Genomic DNA, 23,943 nt, shown 5'->3' with positions numbered 1-23,943 from the left:
AGGCTCCGCACTCAGAGGGGGATCTGCTTGGGTCTCTCTCTCTTTCTGTACCTCCCCCACTTTCCCACCCTCTCAAAAAAAAAAAAAAAATCAGGTTAGGTGTTAGCCTAGGATCTGAAGGATTTAAAGGGTATCGGTCTTATTCTCTTTCTGAGCTACATACAGACTATAAAAGTGTATCTGCTTTGTAAAAATGCACTGAGATCTTCTTTTCTATTTATGACTTATTTATATATATTTTATATATTATAAGTAACTTCTACTTGTAACATTTCTATTTATAACTTCTTTTCTATTTATAACTTACTCTGTGTGTGTATGTGTGTATGTGTGTGTGTGTGTGTGTATAATGGAAAGGTTCTTGAAATGAAATTTTTTAAAATATTAAACCAAGAAACACAAGGTTTTGAATATCAGAAATGCTCTTCCATCAAACTTTCTGAAATATTAACTCAGAATTATATATGTCATTTAAAAGACAGTGACATGGAAGAGATTATGCTGAGTGAAATAAGTCAAGCAGAGAGAGTCAATTATCATATGGTTTCACTTATTTGTGGAGCATAACAAATAGCATGGAGGACAAGGGGAGATGGAGAGGAGAAGGGAGTTGAGGGAAATTGGAAGGGGAGGTGAACCATGAGAGACTATGGACTCTGAAAAACGATCTGAGAATTTTGAAGGGGTGGGGGGTGGGAGGTTGGGGGCACCAGGTGGTGGGTATTGTAGAGGGCACGGATTGCATGGAGCACTGGGTGTGGTGCAAAAATAATGAATACTGTTATGCTGAAAAAAATAAAAAAAATTAAAAAAAAAATAAAAGACAGTGACAGTAATAATACTACTTTTTACATTTTCAGGATCAAGGTAGAGCTGTACAAAGAAGTATATTTGTACACTTAATGATTTGGTAATTTATTTAGGGGAAGAAGACTTTAAAAATCACTCAAATCAAGAAGTTAGAATCAGTTAGAAATTAAAAGTACTTAAAAATTTTATTTTTTTGGCAAGTCTAAAATTATTGTATATATTTATTTTTTATTATGTCCCCCCAATTTTTATTTATCTATTTATTTACTTGCGAGAGCTTGAGAAAGAGAGAGAGAGTGGAAGGGCAGTGGGCTGAGGGAAAAGGAGAAAGGGTCCCAAGCTGACTCCCCGCTGAGCAAGGAGCCTGATGCGGGGCTCAATCCCAGGACCCTGAGATCATGATCTGAGCCCAAGGCAGGTGCTTAACTGACTGAGCCACCCAGGTGCACTGAAGTAGTTAAAATTTTTAAATTAAGTAAATAGGTATTTCAAAAAGTATAGTCAAAATTACAACAAAGATTAAAAATAAGAATAATTTAACAGGAGGGCTAGAAAATGAAAGTTTTCAACAACAAACTACTTTTGCTTAAGTAAACAAAAGGAGATGTACATCTGTGACGAAATTCAGTTTACTGTCGGGGTGCCTAAGTGGCTCGGTGGGTTAAAGCCTCTGCCTTTGGCTCGGGTCATGATCCCGGGGTCCTGGGATCGAGCCCCGCATCGGGCTCTCTGCTCTGCGGAGAACCTGCTTCTCCTTCTCTCTGCCTGCCTCCCTGCCTCCTTGTGATCTCTCTCTCTGTCAAATAAATAAATAAAATCTTAAAAAAAAAAAAAAAAAGAAATTCAGTTTACTGCAGAAAGGTAGGAGAGCTCAGTAATCAAAAATCTTTCCTTAATTACATAAATATGTCAAAAGAAAAAGAACTACAACAGGTTCATCTGTATGAGTGTTAAAATGATAAATTTAATATTTGCCTTGAAGAACTTTAAATAAAATTGCGGATTAATACTAACAAGACACATAATATGCACATGGGTTTCAAACCACCACAGAACTACTACTACTACTCAAGTGAACAATAGATATACTACCATTTCATAGTACTTTGAGAGTTCTTGGATAATGCAAGGTTTGCAGAAGAGAAGACACAGAATAAAAATCTCAGTGTTTTCCAAATTAATCTATAAATGCAGCATAAAATCAATTAAAATCTCAGTGGAAATTGTGGGCACAATGCTTTACATGTCTTTCTGTACATGCAAAAAACGATGACTAGATTTTATTTGCTTTGTTCATGTTGTGTAATTAGTGTCTAGAAAAGAAAAACACACTTGAACATCTCCAGGCATCAGAAAAAACGAGGAAGGGAGACCAGGATCTCAAGCCACTGCCTGCTGGGCTTTGGCTCCGAGTTACATAAAGCATCTGGAGGTCTGGACCCTGCAAGGCTGAACACTCTCATAATGGGGACGTAACAGGGACTGAACACACCTCTGCGTGATGACGAGGGACCAGAACTAGGTCCAGCATGGTAACTGGGTCTACAGCACAGCCTCACCCCTCCTGAAAGAGGCAGAGAGAAGCGGGCTGGGAACTTGGGGCACGAGAAGGCTGCTCATCCTCCAGGCCACTCAGCAGGTCAGCACCCGGGTGAAGCCGTGCCGTGACTAAACATGGGATAGTTTACCTATGGCTGCAAGTGGGGACCCTAAAGTCTTCAACACAAGACCTGGTTCTGCATGGGAGAGTCAGAGAATCACGAGAAGGAACCACCCAGCTGACAGAAGGTGTCACACAGGAAAAGAGAGAGCAAACGCCAAATACACAAACACATTCCCTTGTGACGTCAGCTAGCCAAGTCCCAAGCCATGAGAAAATTGAAGAAAAAATTAAAACAAATTAAATGCTTCCTGATGGGAGACAAATTCATCTGGATGAATAAATCTAAAAAAGATATGCAAGGAATTTGTAAGGAGAAGTCTGAAATGTAATTAAATGATATTTTTTAGGGACACCTAGATGTCTCAGTTGGTGAAGCGTCTGCCTTCGGCTCAGGTCATGATCTCAGGGTCCTGGGATTGAGCCCGACATCAGGCTCCCTGCTCAGTAGGAAGCCTGCTTCTCCCTCCTCCTCTGCCCCTCCCCACTCATGCTCCCCCCCAAATAAATTCAAATAAATAAATACATAAAATCTTTTAAAAATAAATAAATGCTATTTTTTAAATGACCCAAATAAATGTCCATATATACCACAGTCATGGAAAAAGCAAAAAGAATTTCATCAAGACTTCAATTTCCTCAAATTATAGTATAAAAATGTGTTGTAATCCCAAATAAGATGTAAATATTGTGACATTTTTATAGAGAGTGGTAAAAGTATCCAAAAAATAATATATTATAAAGGTCCAGAAGAGTTCAAACAATACCAAAAATCCAGAACCCGGAAGACAGGCAGGCAATGTAGTCACCTGGAAGGAAACATGAAGCAAAAGAAACCAGGGCCAAGAGCCCAGCCTGTCCGAGGACTTGCTATTACAGAAGCACTTTTTGATGGACACAAAGACACCTTGGTGAGGAAGTGGCATTAAGCAAACGAGAGCTCAGAACAGAAAAAACATCAAGGGGCGTCTGGGCGTGTCCGTCAGCGGAACTTAGACTCTTGATTTCGGCTCCAGTCCTGATCTCAGGGTCGTGGGATTGAGCCCCACGGGGGGCTCGGTGCTGAGCTGAGCATGGAGTCTGCTTGGGATTCTCTCTCTCTCCCTCTGCTCCTCCCCGCCCCCCACTCTCTCTCTCACTCTCTCTAAAAATAACAAAATAAATAAACACCTATTTTAAAAAACATCAAATTCTATTTCTACCACACAGTGTCTCTAACTATAAACTCCCTATTCATTAAAGACAATGTTAAGGTTTTTGACCTCAGAAAGAGAAGAATTTCTTAAGATTCAAAGAATAAGAAATACAAAGGAAAAAAAAAAACACATTAAATTGGCTTCGTCAAAACTGCAAACATCTACACATACAAACTTATAAAACAAAGTTCAAATTCAAGGTACCAAAGAAAGGTAATTCTTAAAACACATAAAACATGCAAAAGACTAGTTTCCAGTTGGTGGGCATGCCAGCTGGCGCAGCCACTCTGGAAAACAGGATGTTCCTTAAAAAGTTACAAACAGAGCTACCCTACCATCCAGCAATTGCACTACGAGGTATTTACCCAAAGGATACAGAAATGCTGATCTGAAGGGGCACACGCACCCCAATGTTTACAGCAGCAATGTCCACAACAGCCAAACTATGCCTATCAAGTGATGAATGGGTAAAGATGGGGTGTGTGTATATGCACACGGTGTAGATGTGTGATGTACACACACACGCACGGAGTGAAATGCGGCTCAACCATCAAAAAGAATGAAATCCTGCCACTTGCGATGACAAGGATAGAACTAGACGGTAATATGTGAAGTGAAATATGTCAGAGAAAGTCAAATATCATTTCACTCATATGGGGAACTTAAGAGATAAAACAAATGAACATAGGGGAAGGCGAGGAAAACTAAACTAAGATGAAAACAGAGGGAGGCAGCCCATAAGACACTCACTCTTAAGCACAGAGAACAAACTGAGGGTTGCTGGAGGGAGGGGGGCCCTGGGGGTGGGCGTTAAGGAGGCACCTGTTGGGATGAGCATGGGGTATTGCATGTAAGTGATGAACCCCTAAATTCTACTCCTGAAACCAATACTACACACTGCATGTTAACTAACTTGGATGTAAATGAAATTTTAAAAATAAGAATTTTTAAAATAATAAAAATGAAAATTAAAAAAAGATTAGTTTCTGGTTGAATGTATGAAAAACTCTTACATTAATGCGTAACAAAAAGACAGACAACCTCATAGAGAAAAGGGCAAAGGGCATGACAGGCGATCGGCAGGAAAGAAAACTACCAGACAAATAACTGTGGGAAAAACACTTGCATTCATGAATAATCAAGGAAGTGCAAACTAATTTAACAATGAGATTTCATGCCCACCAGATCTGTAAAAAATAAAAACAGTAACTATTATTGAAGGGGATTGGGAGATGCTTATGGAATAAGGTAAAGGAAGAATACCAAATACTGATCTTTATATGCTTGTCTGATTTTAACATGTGAATCTCTCCACAGAAATACATTTAACCACCCATACTTCCCATAGAGATAATAGATAAAATTAGAAATAGGGGCGGTTAAACATCAGCCTTCGGCTCATGTCATGAGCCTGGGATTCTGGGATCGAGTTCTGCGTCGGGCTCCTTGCTCAGTGGAGAGTCTGCTTCTCTCTCTGCTGCTCCCTCTCCTTGCACTCTCTCTCTCTCAAATAAATAAACTCTTTCCAAAAATAGATACATACACACAGAGATGAATGCATGTCTAAATTACACTAACAGGAGACATGTAAACATTAACACTGAGCTTTAGGAGTCCAAGAAAACCTCCCAGTGCCAGGCACATCATAGGACAGGAAGTATTTGTCGATGCAACGAATTAGCCAATTCATGGGTGATTTTCATATTTTTGAACAACTTTTTTTCAATTATTCTATTTGAACCCGTATATACAAATCTCAGGTGCATGATTTCCAAGCAAGCTTAGGAGAGACTCTGCGACCCCAGCAGACAGGCTGTGAAATCAACCAGGGTGCTCAGACGGGAGCTGCTTATAGAAGGACCATCCGAGGATGTGGTTTTCCTTATATAAGTTGAGCAACAGACGTGTGAAATCTATTATCATCATTGTCAATTAGCAATCAATTTGCTGCAGTAGAAAAGAAAGATATATGCCAGGGGCCTTGTAATTGGTATGGAAAGGAAAAAGTGTGTGGAGATGGGGCCATGAAAACGTTTGTATTGGGACGCATGTGACGGCACGTGGAGGGCTCGTCCGGAAAGAGCCCTAAGCTTGCAAGTGGAGATTTTAGTTAGTGCGATCAGGGCAAGTTGGCTCCTCGGGCAAATTCAGAGCAAGAAGCAAGTAGCCCATCCTGCCTCCAGAGACGGTTAGAACTAGGAGCCTCCTTCTTAGGAGAGACGAGAACCTCTAATGGTCCAGACCAGGCAGAGACAGAGAAGTGGGCCTTTTATCCAACTGGATGATCACACCTGATGGCGCCCACACCCCTGGGGATGATCCCCAAGTCGCAGTGCAGTTCAGAAGGAATCAGAGGATGCTTGGAGGTAAAACTGTCCTGTGGGGTTGCCCATAGAGCCCCCACGGGACCCAGTGGCCTCGGGCAGCCTGTGGCATGCACAAGACCCAGCATCTTGCACGGTCTTTGCAGCAAGGAAAATACATGTTCCCCCTGCTCCTCCAGATGCCACCATCTGGGTTCTCATGTGGCTACTCACTCCAACCCAAAGCTGTCAACCACCTGAAAGAGGGGTCTGGGTGGCGAACGAGAGAATCAATGTCGCCCCCTGGGGCCACTGTCCCATAGGTGTGGGTGTTTGAAGCTGGATCTGTCGGTGAAGCAAGAAGGGCCACCCTCTGGCCATTTCCCGCTCACCCACATCAGCAGCCAGACACCTCAAGCCCATGGGGGGCCACCAAAGAGGTCAGCCCTGATTGCTTTCTGCGGACATGTCCTTGACCCTGTGGCCAGATGTGGGCAGCTTATCTCATTGGCCCTGGAAGTTCCTCCCTATCTGAGGAGAGGCTCCTGGCAGCTAACTGGAGGGTAAATCTTGAGGGAAGTGTGTCTCAGACTCCGGGCACAGGACTGAGGGGACGAGGGCTGTCCCCAGGCAGCAAGTATGACCGCATCTGCATTTACCCTGTGGGAGTCCTGGCGACGGCACGTCCTGAGGTCGGAGGGGTGTCCCCGTTCAGCATCTTGAATGTGGTGCTCTTCCCGGCCCCGTTGGGCCCCAGGAGCCCAAAGCACTACATGGAGAGAAGACGCAGGTGAGGAACAGCTAAGTCACCAGAGACAGCCAGATGGCTCGGACCCGACTTTTCCAGCTTCTGCTACTCGTAGACCTTTAAATGCACACGATTGCACAAAGCACTCTGGGGTCTGAGCAAGGTGACCGTATCGACAATCGCCCAGGAAGAGTGAATCTGTGTAAGGAGCACTGCAGAGGGTGACGGGTGAGTCCCCACCCCCAGGATAGTACTGAGATTAACCGTCCGCTGCGGGGCTGTTCCAACAAGGTCCTGACTGTGTGGAGGACGAGTTTTTGAAACTCACTTCATTGTACTCATTATCCCCTTGATGCTGCTTCATAGATTAAAGTACATCCGGGGGCATGGTTAGGGGCTCAGTCAGTTAAACGTCTGAATCTTGGTTTCAGCTCAGGTCCTGATCTCGGGTTATGAGATCGAGCCCTGAATCGGACTCCACGCTCAGTGTGGGGTCTGCTTACGATTCTCTCTCTCTCTCTCTCTCCCTGCTTCCCCCCCCAACACTTGCTCTCTCTCTCTCTCCAATAAATAAGCAAATAAAATCTTCAAAACATAAATAATGTACGTTAAAATATCCTCCCTGCTCTCCCTCCCCTTCTCCCCACCCCCAAGTCAGACTCTAGGCTGCTCCTGACATGAGTTAAGAAGAGAACTGTCGATTCTAAACTCTGACATCAGCATCAAGATGGCATTGGGCAGGGGGTGGGGCGGTGGGTCAATGTTGTCTTATATCCCATGGGACAAATGGCTTTCTTGCCATCTTTTCTAGACCTAGGCTTTATCTCTCAGTACATCCATAGCTACAGGTTCTGTGGCAGAGCCTGAGTCTGTGTGGTTCTTAAAATTTCCTTCAAGACCTCTGTTTTCTGGTGGCATCAGCTAGCTTTCTGTCTACTGACCTCAGGTGACTTCCCTGCCCCTTGAATCTCAGGAAAGTGCCTATTCTGACTTTCCTGGCACGCCCTGCCTAGAAACCACAGGGCCCTATTTGGGACCTCTGGATGAGAGGTGCTTCCTTGAACTCCCACCTGCTTTCATAGCCACGCTCCCCTCAAACTCGAAGGGATCCCCCCACCATCTCACGCATGGACCCAGCTGCCGTTTCCAGACAGATGGCTCCAAGGCAGTACCGCCCATGTGATTTGGGGCAGCACGCGTGGGGGTACCTAACATGCTACGTGATCATGGCCTTCCGTTTCAGATCCCTGGAGCATCTCCTTTATGAAGCATTCCAAGGTTTCCTCTTACTCTTCAGCTTAAAAGTACCCCAACAGGTAGCAGCAAAACTAAAAAAATGATTTTTGAAGTGGAAGTAAAACAAATAGTTCAGTATGATGACGAAGGTTGCAGAGTTAGTCTTTGGGCTGAGTGGCTACCAAAACACCCTCCTTAGCATCCTGTCCTCGTCAGCCACAAACCACAGGACAGACAGCACAGGATACTCCTGGATCAACTTGGATTGGTCCCCAGGCTTCTCTTGCCCTCGGAATTTTCCTCTCTGAAACACCTGCTCTCTGCCACAGGGCAGCATGCCTGCCCATCCCATAAGCCAGTAACCTGCCTCGAGGTTCTCAGGAGCTAGGCACAACAGGAATGCAAGGAACCTCTTATTTTTCATGGTTAATTAACGGTAATCACTTTCAGAGTTGATTTCTCTTGAGGCAATTAAGCACAAATCAGGAACAATTTGCATGGCTTCCATCAGTTCTGATTAAACATTTCTATAAGAATTGATGCTATACCCACACACACACAAAAAAAATCTAAACTCTGGCTTTGGTGTCAGGACTCTTTTCCTCCCCAGGGAGCATTTTACTAGATGGGCTTAACTTGCCAGTTAAAAAGTGTGGATTTCCAAGTAAAAGTTAGAAGAGGTTCCCTAAATTAATTGGATTGATAAAATATTTCCCTCAATAAAATGTCATCCTATAGCCCAAGCAATGACTAAAACTCTTCAAACATATGAAATATTTAAAACTATGAAACGATAAACCCCCATCCATCAGTCAGCAAAGTTTTCCCCAGGGGAGGAGTCTATAGACTTTCTACTCAGATTCTAGTGATTTTTGCAGAAATGTCAGAAATCTGAAAACCCTTGGCTCTAATCGCAGACACTGTGAGCCTACCACAAGCAGATGCACAGTTAGAGATACACGCGTTCGTAACAGAGAGGATCACAAACAGAAGGTCCTTACCTCTCCTCTCCGTATGCCCAAACTAATATCTCGCACAGCAGTGGTCCTCTTGAAGAAGCTTCCGTAGCTTTTACTAAGGTTGTATAGCATGAGAAGGTCTTCACTAGTTCTTCCTTTCAACACTCTTATTTGCTCTTTTTCCACGTCTATGTCCTTGGAAGATGTGACTGTGCCTTGAATGGCAGACTGACCCCTGGAAAGATGAAGTCAGAGTTAATTCACAACCACAACCTAGAAGGGGAAGAGTCAAGAGAGACAGAAACTTCAGAGACTCGTTGAAACAGACGTGGGCTTGAGCCGCACTGTCAGGTCTGGTCCACACACCCTACTTCCGCCACTGTGATTAATCATGAGTGAGAGTCCAGGGTGCCTGGGTGGGTCAGCTGGTGAAGCAGATGACTCTTGGTTTCAGCTCAGGTCATACTCTCGTGGTTATGAGTTCGAGCCCTGTGTCAGGCTCTGTGTTCAGGGCAGGGTCTGCTTCAGATTTTCTCTCTCCCTCTCCCTTGGATTTGTACTCTCTCTTGCAAATAAATAAATAATATATTTAAGAAAAAATAACAAGCGAGGGACCACATTCATCCCCCAATGTAAAGGAAAAGACAGCAAAAGGGCACTTGGGTGGCTCAGTGGGTTAAAGCCTCTGGCTTCAGCTCAGGTCATGATCTCAGGGTCCTGGATTCGAGTCCCTCATCCAGGTCTCGGCTCGGTGGGGAGCCTGCTTCCCCCCTCTCTCTGCCTGCCTCTCTGCCTACTTGTGATCTCTCTCTCTGTCAAATAAATAAATAAAATCTTTAAAAAAAAATAAAAAAAATTTTAAAAAGACACTGAAGTGGACAGATGCCCAACTAGAGGTACTTTTCAATTTTATGAATAATAAAATCTGCCAGACTTCCATGCGAGGTAGAAAAACAATGTATCACAAGATTAACTGTAACAAACGTTATGGTTACATAGAACACATTGGATTGTGTAAGACGACTGGATAGCAAGTACTTTGCACAACACCGTGCATGAGAGACTTAATAAGTGTTTGTCAGGTGAATACCAATTTAATTTTCAATTCAAATTTATTTGCTCTAAATCTGAGCAGCTCCCTTTTTAATCTTCCTTATGATTTTCAACCTAGCACATTTTGACCTTAAAGCAATTTCAATTTCCCCCTTAAACTGTAACATACCAACATTTTAATCATTAAATGGGTACAGACGACCGAGTTAAGGCTGTACCAAAATCAACTTCCTGGTTTTGTCCAGGTGATATTGTTGTGTAATATACAACCAAATTATCATGGTATCATTGGGAGAAGCTGAGGGAAGTCTGCACAGGGACTCTGTATGAATTCTGCAATTTCTTATGAGTCTTAAACTCTTTTGAGATAAAAGGGCATTTAAAATAAAATACCCACTGTCGGCTCCCAGCATCCTAGGTCCTTTCCCTGTGTTGTTTTTTTCTGTGCCTAAAATCATCATTGAACAAATACAGAATCTATTGAACACACAACCTAGAGACAAGAGAATACAGCTAGCTACTTGGAAGTATGTATTACATGACACCATTCACACAACATTCAAAAGCATGAGAAACACATCACTGGAGATAAAAACAAGATCTGTGGGAAATTACAGAAGTCAGTACTCCAAGATCATTATATCAGCACAGGAATCCTCTGTAATTATATTCTGTATCGGGAATAAGGATTATACAGTGGATTGGAATTGTATAACCTAGGCTAAATGTGGACTTAATGTATTTTATAGAAAGATTGATTGATTGACTGATTGATTTATATGGGGGGGAGGGGCAGCAGAAGAGGGAGAGAGAGTCTCAAGCAGATGTCACACTGAGCACAGAGCCCAACATGGGGCTCGATCCCACAACCCTGAGATCACAACCTGAGCCGAAACCAAGAGTTGGCCGCTTAACTGACTGAGCCATCCAGGCGCCCCTGAACTTAATGTAGTTTAGTGAATAAAACATAATGGTCTTTAATGTGTTTAAAAAAAAAAAAAAAAAAAAAAAAAAAAAAAAAAAAAACAAAACAAAACAAGAACAGTGGTTATGTCCAGAGTGGCTAATGGAACGGGTCACGAAGGCAGTGATAGTGTTTGCTCTCCCTTCAGTTTGTGAAAAGTCATCCAAATTCACACTTTTCAGCGTGGTGGTTTCTTACCCCTTTTCTGGCTGCAGGCATGTCCCTGGACCCTTCCGCTGGCCTGGCCTTCCGCTGGCCTTTTCTGATTCAAAGAGGGGAGAGCCCTTCTTCCTCCCTGTCTCTGAGACCCATGCCCAGGTCCCCCCATCAGCAGTTCTGACCCTGTCCTCACTGGGAGCACCTGAGAAGCTTTACGGGTCCCCCCTCAGGCTCATCCCCAGAGTTTCTGATCTCAGGGTTCCGGGTGGGGAAAAGGCAGGAAAGTGTATCTGTTTACAGTGGGTGTGGGACAGTGGCCCGAGGTCACTTCTCACTGGCCACCTCACAGCCCAACACACAGGGCTCCGAAATGCGCCACCGCACCCCCTTCCAGCTGACTAGCACAAAACCAGCGTCTCCATGACAGAGGAAGGAGACGCCCGGGCACCAGAGAGTCCAAATGCCCAACGGCAGCAGAGAAATGCTCCCCGGGCCACCTGCCTGCTCGCACCCAGCCAGCACCTCGGGCGCACAAGGCCAGGTCAGCTCCAGACTGGAGAGAAGAGGGGAAAACGGTCCCAAATGTCCCCGGGCTGCCTGGTGTTCAGCCAGGGCTCAGGTTCTCATGGAGATGTGGGTTCTCAGCAGACAACCAAAGGCCAGCAGCAGACGAAGTTCAGGACCTCAGCAAGCCCAGCAGACAGCCAGGAGGAGGTGGCTGCACCTGCTCGTGGACACTGCTGGCCCGGGTCGGGGGGGGGGGATAGTAGGGGAATGGGGGCGACAGGCACTAACTCTCCCAGGTGCTGGGGGGCGGCGTCTTCCCATCCGCGCATGATTCAATACCAGTGCATGGTAGTCCACATGCGATGGAGCGGATGGTCAGGCACAACACAGTGACACATAAACACTAGAAAGCCACACTGGAGCAGAGAGAGAAAGGCCACGACAGGAAGGCTGAGAAGGCATGGGGGGGCCCTGGGAGGTGGGGAGCAGCACAAAGTGGATGCTGGAGGGCAGGAGATCAGTCCTGCCAGAGGCCCCGACTGAGCAGATCACCAGAAGCAAATGTCGAGGGGCATCGAGGGGGAGGTCATGGAGAGCTTCACAGGGCAACACATGCCCGACTCAAGGGGGCCTGGCTTAGAACCTTGAGGTTTCTTGTTTAGGCAATGTTAGTGACCTGGTCAGATGTGGACTTTATTTTTTTTCTTTTTTAAGATTTTCTGTTTATTTGAGAGAGAGAAAGAGCACAAACAGGGGGAGTAATCGAGGGAGAAGGAGATGCAGGCTCCCTACTGAGCAGGGAGCCCAACACAGGACTCGATCCCAGCACCCCGGGACCACGACCTGAGCCGAAGGCAGACGGTTCACCTACGGAGCCCCCCAGAGACCCCCAGATGAGGACTTAAAAAAACAAATTAATTTAGCGAGATGGTCGCTGTATAGTCCCCGGTAAGGAGGTGGCAGGCGAGCGTCCTAATCAGATCCCCTCCACCTCCATGCAAGGCTCCTCGCTTACAAATAACAATAAATATTGATGACTCCCTGTGGAGAGCAAAGGCATTATTCTAAAATACCATGGAATGCAGTCTCTGCCAAGTAAGAAAGGGAGTTTGCTCTTTCAAAAAGAAGTCCTCTGATGGTCCCGGTGAGAACGGGGTACCCTGAAATCCACCCAAGGGGATTCTACAGTCTAGGTTTTAAAACAGATTAAACTCGTGAGGGGCGATCACAGAACCAATTATGCTTGAAAGGCACTCAGAATTCTCTTCCACATTCAGTCAGACACTGGAAATCTGCAGACTCCGGAGGGATCGGGGCCAATTCAAGAGAGCTTTGGGATGGATAGTCAAGGCAGCTCACGGCTCTAGCAGATTGAAAGGAATTGTGCAGGAAGCATGTCGTGAAATGAAGGATGGGAACAATTCTATAAAGACATCGCCACAAAATAGTCACAATGAGTCCACAGTCCTTAACAGCTTCTCCAATGACACAGTCCTAATTAGTAATTTTTCCATGAAGGGTCCGTCTCAGAGATGAACCAAGGCAACGGATGGGGGCCTGGTGGGTCACAGGAAGACACACACACTGTGAGGGGACACAGCAAAACACATTTCCTCCCTGTGTCTGTGTTACCTGTGTGTCTGTCCTGTGTCCTGTGTTACCTGACAATGCTCGAGACACCTGCACAAAGTCGCCTTAAATTGCACTTAGAATAACAGAGATGTGTGTGTGTGCGTGTGCGTATGTGTAGATGGGCCACATTATGGATCTACAAATATATACAAATTAACATAAACATAAATAATATATATATGTTACATACAATTACTTACTTATATGTGGGATATATATAAATGTTAGTATTAACTAATAATACATATATATCTCCCTGTGCTACTTGAAGTTAGTCACCGAACAAAGAGAACGCAGCATTAATGACAACAGGCAAGATCTGGCAAAGGGCAAGTTCTTATCAGTGCTGACCTTCTGTCCATTCCTGATGTTACAAGTTTAAGTCATTTAGCCATAAAAATAAATTATGTGAGGGGCGCCTGGGTGGCTCTGTCTGTTAAGCATAGGCCTTCAGCTCAGGTCATGATCCCCGAGTCTTGGGATCAAGTCCCACATCGGGCTCCCTGCTTAGCGGGGAGGCTGCTTCTCTCTCTGCTCCTCACTCTGCTCATGCTCTCTCTCTCTCTCAGATAAATAACTAAAATCTTCAAAAACTAAAATAATTAATTAATTAATTAACTTTGTTATGATATCAGCTAAACTTGCCCTAGACGTTACAATCAAAGTAAGAGGGAATTTAATCACAGGGGAAAATTAATAATTAGAACAATTATATCACAGGTCGGCACTTAATCTTTTTTGATATTCTCCTTCCCAGAGTGGGTGACTCACATCAATGAAAAAAGAAAAAAAGAAAGGAAAGAGAATAAAAAGCAACATAGAATCAAAATCATCACTCATCAGCAGGGCGTATCGCACAGATCGGACACATTTGTTGTCTTGTGCTCGCTGGGATGGAGCTTTCTCTCACTCTTTGTGGAGCAGCTGGTGCCCTCCTAGGCTGAGCCCCGCAGGACATACCGTGGCCGCTGCAGAAGGTCCCAGTGCAGCACAATCCTCAGGAGGAGAAGCACCGTGCCTTGCAAGGCCAGCTGTACGAAGATCCAGCCCAGGAAGTTCATCTCAAAGGGGCTCACGTAGGAATCAATGCCGAAGTTGTGGGTCAGGTCATACTTGATCTGATTGTAACAGAGTTCTATGAGACCCTGCCCCAGGCAGAACTGAGGGAAAATGGTGAAGACCCACTTGAGGATGTCGTAGATGTTCTGTAAATTCTGTACAGTGAGAGAAAGGGGAAATAAATCAACCTGAAATCTCTCTCCCCTTGCTGGTCCTGGATCCAGGTCCTCCCTGTCACAGCCACTCAGTGACAGGCACAGACGGCCATCAAACCTAAGAGGATCGGTGTCAAGACTCAGGTCTGGTGGTTTTGCCTTCTGGGTGGTGGACGTGCTTGGGAGCCCTCATCGGCTTCTTCCTTCCGAGTTCCGCTATTGGCCGGGCATGCCTATCCCGAGGCTGTCCCACAGCTGTGCTGTGTTTTGGAAACACATAACTAGTACGCTTCCCAGGCTCACACATGGAGGGGAGTTCTGTCTCATGACGCATCATACCCAAAGCCTCTCCCGCACCTGATTCAGGTGAGACCTTGGTAAAGACTTTCAAGTTGAAGCTAGGATAAGGCAAGACTTTAGGGGCTGTTGGGATGGACTGCATGTATTTTCCTGCAAGAAGGACACGCATTGGAGGGTAGTGCGTAGTGAAATGTTACGGACTGAATGTTTATGGCTCCCAAATTCACAGGTGCAGCCCTGACCCCCAGTGCGATGGCATTCGGAAGTGGGACCTTAGGGAGATGATTGGGGTCAGGAAAACAGAGTCCCCACGATGGGATCAATGCCCTCCTGGGAAGAGTTAGAGACACGAGAGCTTGCCCTCTCTGCTGCTTGGAGATGACTTGGAAGTCACCTCCAAGCCAGGAAGCAGGTCCTACCGAGGAATTGATTCTACAGGCACCTTGAGATCTCAGATGCCCAGCCTCAGGGTGAGGCACAGCATCAGCCTGTCAGGCCCTCCAGCCTGTGGCAGGTGTTACAACAGCCCAGGTAAGACATACAGGGAACATCCCGAGTCACGGGCCAAGGAGTGTTCGAACAAGCAGACAGTACTGGGAGCTGTCACTGAGAGCAGGTAAATACCATGGAAGGCACCTAGTACGAAATTAGCGTAGAGTAAATGTTGAATGAATGTAGCTGTCTCTGTGAAACACGTTACAATCGAGTGTTATGACAAGGACAAGGACAAATAAGGGAGCAGATGGAAAGAGAGAGCATGCACAGAAAATATATACAGGACAGCCTGCATATGTTTGGGCAATATCATTTTTAATTTAATGTGTATATATATATATATATATATATATATATATATATATAAATTCAACATCTCCCAAAGAATTTACTTTTTTTTTTTTTAACCATCTGGTGTTTTAGGAACGTTTGCTTTATTTTACAAGGAGGTGAGAATTGTTCCCGTGTTAATCATTGTCTGCCAGAACTTTCTGGAAAGTATCATGTGTTTGCACCTTGATGGAGCATCACTGCATTTTACTCCCTCAATAAACGTGCAGAGTGTTGAGAGGTGAACCCAATGACCACGCAAGAAACAGCCTCAAGCAGCTGATGAATGTGTTCAGGTCACTTAGTGGCAGGACCGGGACGTAACCCCGATCTTTCTGGCCCAAGGAATAAAATCCCTCCACCCAGGAACATGGCCTGTGGAGAAAATTCATGGCAAAGGGGTCCTTTGAGCTGACTTTTAGACAGGGTGTAGCTAAGCGTGGAACCACAGCTGCTTAGCAAGGCTATAGAAATAATCATCAAGAATTAGGCTCAGGGCGCCCGGGGGCTCAGTCAGTTAAGTGTCTGCCTTCGGCTCAGGTCATGATCCCAGGGTCCTGGGATGGAGCCCCACATCGGGCTCCCTGCTCAGCGGGGAGCCTGCTTGTCCCTCTTCCTCTACCTTTCCCCCTGCTGGTGCTCTCTCTCACTCACTCACTCTCTGTCAAATAAATAAGTAAAATCTTTAAAAAAATAATGAGGCTCGCTGTTTTACAGTCATTCTCTCCCTGTTCAAACTCACAAATTCATCTGGGGATGAATTTATAAGGGAGCAAAGGCATCATGAGGAATACATTATAAAACATGACACGGGATGGGCCGTATCACAAATACTAAGGAAAAACTTACAAAATCATCAATTACATATTTCATCCTAGACAACGTCCAGTTTTCCCTTATGATGCAAAGGGACAGCTTGACTTATGTAAATACAGTCTTAAATAATGTGATTTGGGAACGACAAAGATTCAACAAAGGGGTATGAATTGTTCCATTATGGCCGATTGTCTTTGGCGTACAGACACAGAGAAAACACATACACTTCCTTTGATTCTTCCCTTGGCTCTTCTCCTGTCTACCATCTTTAAGGATTGCGACCAGTCTCAGAGGGGCTTAACAATCCCAGTTTTTACAAAACTGTGTCCATCCCTGAGTCAGATAATGTGCCACGTGACAGCAGCTTGTCTCCCTGGTTATAACATAGCAACAGTAGAGCAGGACAGCTTCCGACTCCGGAGCTAGGACCTAAGGAACAGACATAATCATGACGAGGACTTTAAATCTGCCTTAAGGGAATCACAGCTGTCCCTACAGCAAAGAGAACACAGCCGTCCACGACACTTGAACACAAAGGTAACATACGACAGGACATGACTGCACAAATTCAGGGAATAACAATCCATAAATGTCCAATCTAGGATAACTGCGAACTGATGAAGTATTCAAAAAAAGAAATTACTGGAACTATGAGCTACTGCCCTCCGGACATCCCTCCACCCACCCACCCCCCACACCACCCCCGCCAACCGGGAGATCCTCACCGCTGGGAAACGAAGGTGTTCGAGATGGTGGGTTAGAACCCAAAATGCATTTTCTATAGACGTTAGCTTAAAAAATTGTGATTTGGTAAAAATTAAAAATTATATTGCCCTGATCAACAGCACAGTTTGGACAAACAATGGTTAATCCTGGTCTCCTGGCTCACAGAGCTGATCTGAGAACCTAGTCACCCTTGACTGATTCCATAAGAATATATTTATCGCTCCACAGCTTACGCGTGAAGATCTGAAATTACCCAATGTGACACTGGGTTTCTTCAGCAAACCCCACCAAAATAAAGGGCAAAGGAAAAGAGAGACCTTAGCAAATGATAAAGTGTCTCTTTTACATGTGAACAACTGAGCCTGACCCATTTTGTGACTGGACGCTGACGTCAGAGCTGGACTGTCATAGGCACAGAGCCTCCGGGCTGGTCTCCTCTCTGGGTCCTGGTGATCCCTCCTTTTGCTTTTGTCCTGTGATCCTGTCCCCTCGAGCTTCATCTTTCCCACTGGAGGGAGTGTCCATCCGCCCTGAGTCTGCCCCCCTTCTCAGCTTAGGTCACAGGGACACCCTGCGTGACCTACATCCTCTCGGGGATCCGTGGGCTGGGAGGGAACATGTGCGCTATCTCGGCTACCTCTGTGTCCTCCTCAAGCTAACGCCCCGTAACTTTATCGGGGTTTCCTACTTATCAGCCAGACACGTTAATACAGACTAGTGACAACACTAGCTCTGCAAAAATCACCAAAACACATTGCTTCCTTCCCTGAATGCATAACAAATGTTTCCGTACTTAGTGTCTCCATGGCAATGTGGGGCACGACCCCCCAAAACAGTATGAGCCACGCTGGAGAGTGGACGGTCTGCACAAGCCCAGGGCAGAGCAGGAGAGCCTGCCCCATGAGCAGGCATCCATCCATCCCCGACTCACCTGTGACAGGCCAGGAGCACAGCCTCCGGAACTGGGAGGGCTGGCCCTTTCTCAGGCCGCCTTCTCCACCCGTGAGTCAATCAAACACCGGGACGACAGAGGGACTGGGGTCCAGGCAGACAGCAGAGAGTCAGAAGGGACAGTGGTCTGAGCTGAGAGCAGAGAGCAGGGATGAAAAGGACAGAAAACAGAACAGAGGGCAACGCAAAACTCCAACGTCTGTCCCCAGAGGTAGCTCAGGGGAGGCTGAGGAGGGATTAAAACAGACAAGACCCAGGTGGGCTTCAGGGGGAGGAGGGAGGTGGGAGGAGCATGGCAGAGACACAGCTGGATTCACCTTGACCGAGATGCGTGCTAGGGTTCGCCTCCCAAAAGTGACTCGCCAGTGTGAACACCGGTTGGAGACAGGGTTCCTGGAGAGGGGTTCCCTCACCCTCCCTGAGGGAGACGGAGCCCCTTCTCGGGACAACCCTCTGCTGCGACACTCTGAACGTAGCAGAACTAGGTATGCTCCAGGGGTTGGAGAGCGTGCTCGGCCCCAGCAGCCAATCCCACCCCGTGGCACAGGATCCCAGAGGGATCGGACCCTTACTCCTGTGACACCTGGACACCCATCCTTCCTTCCGAACGCGGATCAGGAACCCATTAACAAACAGAGAGATCCGAGCTCAGCTCTCATAACGGTGCCGGTGTTTGCGTGCCTCAGGGGCAGCTTCTCTATCTGGGGGCTAGAGACCATGGACAGCGGCCCATTTCCCTTTACCTCCAGCCAGAGGAGTAGCAGAAGGGGCACGAGGCAGCATTCCCCGCTGCCCTGAGAGGCGTGGCTGGAGCGCACCGACCTGAGCCTTGGAGACGATGGCCAGCAGCCGGGGCGTGGTGGTCATCAGCATGGTGCAGAGCCCGAAGATGAAGTTCAGGGACACGTAGGAGATGAAAGCCACGTCCGAACTGGGGAAGATCCGGGACATCAGATACATCCACGGGAGAGTTGCGTATCTACGGAGTAAAGGGGAGAGTCACGTTTGTCTTCCTGTCACCTGTCGTGGGACCAGGACAGAAGCACAGATGAGTCTCGCTGGCCATGTCCTCTTCCCTCCCACAGGGAACAGAATCCCACTTTTACAACAAATCCCACGGTGTTTCCTGAACACAGAGCACATTTGGGGAGCTCCAGGGAGCCCTGGGGACCATGACAGCAGCCCTGGGAGGGGGTCAACTGCCGGGCCACATGGGCACCTGCCCCTGGAGCTCCATGAGCTGGAGGAAGTCGTGGACGTCCCCTGTCCCCGCCACCCCTCCCCCAAGGGGCAAGCCTGGCTCTGGCTTCTTTGCTTCTTTGCACAGAGCTCCTAGGTGTGGAAGGGAGAATCAAAAGCTGTCAAGAAGGGAAATCAGCAGACTCTGTAGAAAAAGAAGGCATGAAGGGCTCCTGGGTGGCTCAGTCAGTTAAGCGTCCAACTCTTGACTCAGGCTCAGGTCATGACCTCGGGGTCATGGGATGGAGCCCTGGGTCAGGCTCTGCTCTCAGCGTGGAGTCTGCTTGAGATTCCTTCTGTCCTTCTGCCCTTCCTCCATGCTTTCTCTCTCTCTCTCTCTCTCTCTCTCAAATAAATAATTTTTTTTTAAAAAAGAAAAAAGAAGGCTTGGAGGTAAAACTGGAAAGCTTCCTTCTCAGTGTCCTCTCCATGTTGGGCACTGTGCTGTGGGCCTCCACGATGAGCCCGCATCCTCCTCCCTCTCCGGCAGCCTGGGAGGCAGGTGTGTGGTCCCATGATACAGATGGCGAAGGGTTCACAAAGTCAGGAGACCCAGATGGAGGCTCCGCCAGACGGCAGGCGAAGCTGACCACGGGATTCATTTGCGTGTGGCTGCAAAGCTGGGGAGCAAAGGGCCTGACCTTCAAGGCAGCCCATACCCATGTCCGATGGGTTCTAAGAAACACACCCGCACATCTCTCTTCCTCCATAGCCGGGAGCTGAGCTGCATCCCTGGCTCACCTCTGTCACAGAAGCACGCGCCCCATTCAAGGGCGCGGGTCCGAGAGTCATGGCTCCAAACATCAGGGGACAAGTCAGTCACCGTAAACCGCAGCCTTTGTCCCACATCCCCATGTGCAGCCTGGAGGCAGACGTGCCACTACGCTCCTAGCGTGACTTGGCAGCTGTTCACCTGAAAGCCCTCAACTCCTCCTGAAACCCCGGGTTCCCTTCTGTGTTCGCTGGTTCCGCAACACACCGGACTCCAAGCGGAGGGAGACGGGCCTGGCCCTCGAGGTGGGCTGTTGTCTTCCTGTTATTCCTTCTTCTATCCGAACCCGTGGCATCAGAATGAGTCCTTGGGTGGAAGGATTCATCCTCAGAGTTCAGAAAACACCATCACCTTACGTAGAACTATCGCACATAAAATCGTATGCTGTTTTGGAAACTCGCCTCAATAGTAATCTGCCTGGTAACGTGGCACGATGGGAATTATTTTAGAGCGGACAAGGTGGAGGGGGGAGCTTGGAAGCAATTATTCTTAAATACCCACTGTACCCAATAATCCAATTGTCTTTAAATAAATTAATTACCCAAGAAGTAGGTCAGGACTCCTTCGTGCTTTGAAGGGTCCAGCCCGCACCTGAAGAAAAGCCGTGCAGAGAGAAATCGGACCCCACGCCCTTACTGTCCCTTTTGGGGCAGAAGTCAAGTGCGTCCTCCCTCACGCACCTGCCGGGACAACCGGCTGAAGCATCCATGTGGTCCTTGGAACAGAACTGTAAACGCCAGCAGTCTGCGACCAGGTCTTGGGCAGCTATCCCTGCCATGAAACGCCCTCTCAGAGTGACCCCAAAATCTCTTAACACCACCGATCCTAACTCTATCTTCTGGAGCAGTCTGTGACCAGTCACTTTTCTTTCCATCTGACAGCTCTTGAGGTAGCTGACGGTAAATACCGCGGTCCTCTTGGGTCTCCAGCACAAAAGACCAGGTGTCCCTTGCTTCCGTATAGGAAACAGTGTCCAACCAAGTCTCTCGTTTAAACCTCACGATGGGGGGCTCGGGCGTTTAGGGGTAGGGACACCCGACCAGGCGTGTGATGCGGTGAGGCGGGCACCAAGCACAGCGGGATGTTGACTCAGAGTCAGGAGGGCCGTCCAGGAACGGGGCAGCTCCCTGTCCCACTCGGAAGCCCCGTCCCCCGTCGGAACGAGAGGGACCCACCAAAGAAGACTCGTCCAGCCCCGCTGCACTCTGTTCACGGTCGGTGTTTTGTTACTCAGTAGGGAGAGCTCCCACGCCAGGTCCTGTCACTGAGACGCTGGACCAGTGGATCGGAGCATTACGTCTTTAAGCAAAGGAGGCATCAGCAACAGGGCCACAGACTGACCACACCTGCCACCAGCCACACCTGCCGCATCAGGGAACAGTCTTCGTATGGTTCTCTGCCAGCTGTACAGCCATCTTTTTTTTTTTCCTATATATTCATTAATCACCTTTCAAATACTTGGTTCAAATCAACATATTGACAGCTCCATGATCCCTATCTTTCTTTTTTTTTTCTTTTTTTTTTTTTTCTTTTTTTTTTAAGTAACAAGCTAAATGGGGCAGGGGCAGGGGGGTGGGCACTTGGGTGGCTTAGTCCAGTCAGCGTCCGACTTTTGGTTTCAGCTCAGGTGCTCATCTCAGGGTCCTGGGATCAAGTCCCATGTCGGGCTCCACGCTCAGCAGGGAACCTGATTCTTTCTTTGCCCCTCCCCCGGCTCATGCTCTCTCCCTCTCTCTCTCTCTTTCTCAAATACGTAAAATCTTTAAAAAAGAAAAAAAAGTGCTCCTAGGGCATAATTTATCTTTTAGTGATATCTACAATGGTTTCTAACACTCTCTACTTTCATTAAAATGCAATGTAATATTTACTTACTTACTGGCTAGTGGCATGCTGTTCACAGTCCTTCCAGAATTTGTGTGGTTTTCCTCCTTTTGAAAGCTGGCCCCTCCCCCAGGGAGTGAATTTTCCAGGACCGGGATCAGGACCCTGCAGCCTCATGTTCACAAGCCTTAAGCACCAAATAATCACCTATGTATTCTGAAAGTTTCAATGTTTTATAGAAGCTAGCTTCTCTTTTCTTTCTGACATTCCTTTCCTCTTTTTGATGCTAATTCTCCTCACTTTCTAGCTAAAATATCAAGTTTTCTTGGCTAGAGAGAGCAGGAATATTAAGAAGAAGAAAAAGACAATTGTCACTGGACCTTTTTTTCCCTATCATCTCTTTCAGACTCTACGCCTTAGTCCAAACCCTAATTTCTTTGGATTCCAAATCCCATTTAATTACAAGTCCCTTTTCATGCCTGTAACGTCTTCAGGTTGCAGGGCACTCTCGGGGCTGCCTTCCTGAGACTGTCCTCGGGGTCCCTGCACCTCCCTCCTTGGGGACGGAGGGGCCAGCAGATGTACCTGCCTCCCTGGGTGCAGGGGACAGCAATGCCCATACAGAGTCAGGTGCGAGGCAGGGCCCAGTGAGAGGAGAACCGCCGTGTAAATGGGAACAACATGTGGTCCCTGGGGTGTGGCTCTGTGATTCCAGCCGGCCACGCCAGGGCCCTTCTTCACTGGGACACTGTGGCACCATCAGCTGTTTTCAGACCCCTCGGTGCATCTCACGGAAGGATTCTTGCCTGGAGATACAACCTCGGGCTGGCCCAGCTTTCAGTCAAGGGATCTGTGAATCTCCCGATTTCTTCGGAAAATGCCATGGCCACACACGTGGCCAGAAGTCTGGGCTCCTCCCAGACTCCCAAAGGTGCTCAGGAGCCAAAGAAGCTTCAGGACCCGTCCTCAAAACACTTTGCTGTCCGTTAGATTTTGTCTGCTCTCTTCCGCCAGACTCGACGAGCTGTGCTTTCGTAAGTTCACGGGTGGGGTCCAGCGAGTCTGTTCAACGACACCGTCAGCAGCCACGACGCCGTCCACTCAGCTGGATCCACACACGGAAACCAGACCATTTCCTGAGAAGCAGGAACCCACGCACGCGGCCCTTTATACCCAGGAACCTAAATTTCCAACTGAGCATGATAGACTGGTGCAAACACAAGCATTCGTAGCTTCAGACATAACATCCTCTGCACAGCAGCTCTGCTCTCGTAGCAACAATGTGGCCGAGAGCAATTAAACGGGACCTGCCACCACACACTGTGAGGTTTGTACGAACTACCGAACTGAACAGAACTGAAACTCCACACAGAACACGGTGGGGTCTGGAGGGGGTCATGACTCTTCCCACGGCCACAGAGCTCGTGAGTGGCCGTATCACGGTTCCCACAAAGATCTGTCTGTCTGTCCTGTCTGTCTGTCTCTCCCCCCTCCATCCATCCAGCCAGCCATCTAATAATAACACATGCTCCTTCGTATTAAATCCTGTTCCCTAGTTAAATGTTTGGGGTCACTGACATCACCGGGAGCTGCGTAAAAATCATTTTACTTGTCACCTTTGGCCTCAATAAAGCAGAATGCGGGTTTTCAAAAATTATCCACCTCACATTTTAATAAATAAGTAGTTCATTATCTTCTCTCCTCATGGCAAGTCTCTCTCACACGTTCAGCCTAGATAGAGACATATTTTTGATACCAAGTTTTGATACCATATTTTGATACCTACATAAAGACAATTTTTTATACCAATTTGGGGACCACCGGCAATGAGCCTGCTCAGTGTGTTTGAAAATGAGAAGTGTGCACAGCGACTTCTCTGCCTTTGCTGTTTTTTCCCTGGAGAAAAGCGACAGCAGCAACGATGTAGCAGCCTTCTGGACCACCACGGTCACAGGAGAGCAGAGACACGCCAGACGCAGGACTCTCTTCTGAAAGGCAATTTTGGAGCTAACCAGATTGCGTGTTTGAGCTCCAGATGAAGCCGGCCTGAGG

At 47.2% G+C, this 23,943-nt stretch overlaps 1 protein-coding gene across 1 annotated transcript in view; it reads right to left on the bottom strand.

Annotated features, from left to right (window-relative positions):
• The window catches only part of ABCA13 (ATP binding cassette subfamily A member 13), a 340,662-nt gene that overhangs the window by 55,506 nt on the left and 261,213 nt on the right, over positions 1 to 23,943 (bottom strand). The window contains exons 53-56 of the mRNA XM_047695838.1: positions 18,882 to 19,038; positions 14,188 to 14,441; positions 8,955 to 9,147; positions 6,629 to 6,738 (exon numbers count right to left, since the gene is read on the bottom strand). Coding sequence (XP_047551794.1) covers positions 6,629 to 6,738; positions 8,955 to 9,147; positions 14,188 to 14,441; positions 18,882 to 19,038 — 714 coding nt within the window. The remainder of the gene's footprint in view (positions 1 to 6,628; positions 6,739 to 8,954; positions 9,148 to 14,187; positions 14,442 to 18,881; positions 19,039 to 23,943) is intronic.

The sequence above is a fragment of the Lutra lutra genome, chromosome 11 (assembly GCF_902655055.1).
Source record: "Lutra lutra chromosome 11, mLutLut1.2, whole genome shotgun sequence".
NCBI classification, from domain to species: domain Eukaryota; kingdom Metazoa; phylum Chordata; class Mammalia; order Carnivora; family Mustelidae; genus Lutra; species Lutra lutra.
Note: the sequence above shows the minus strand (reverse complement) of the source record. Positions and strands in the feature narration are given on the sequence as shown.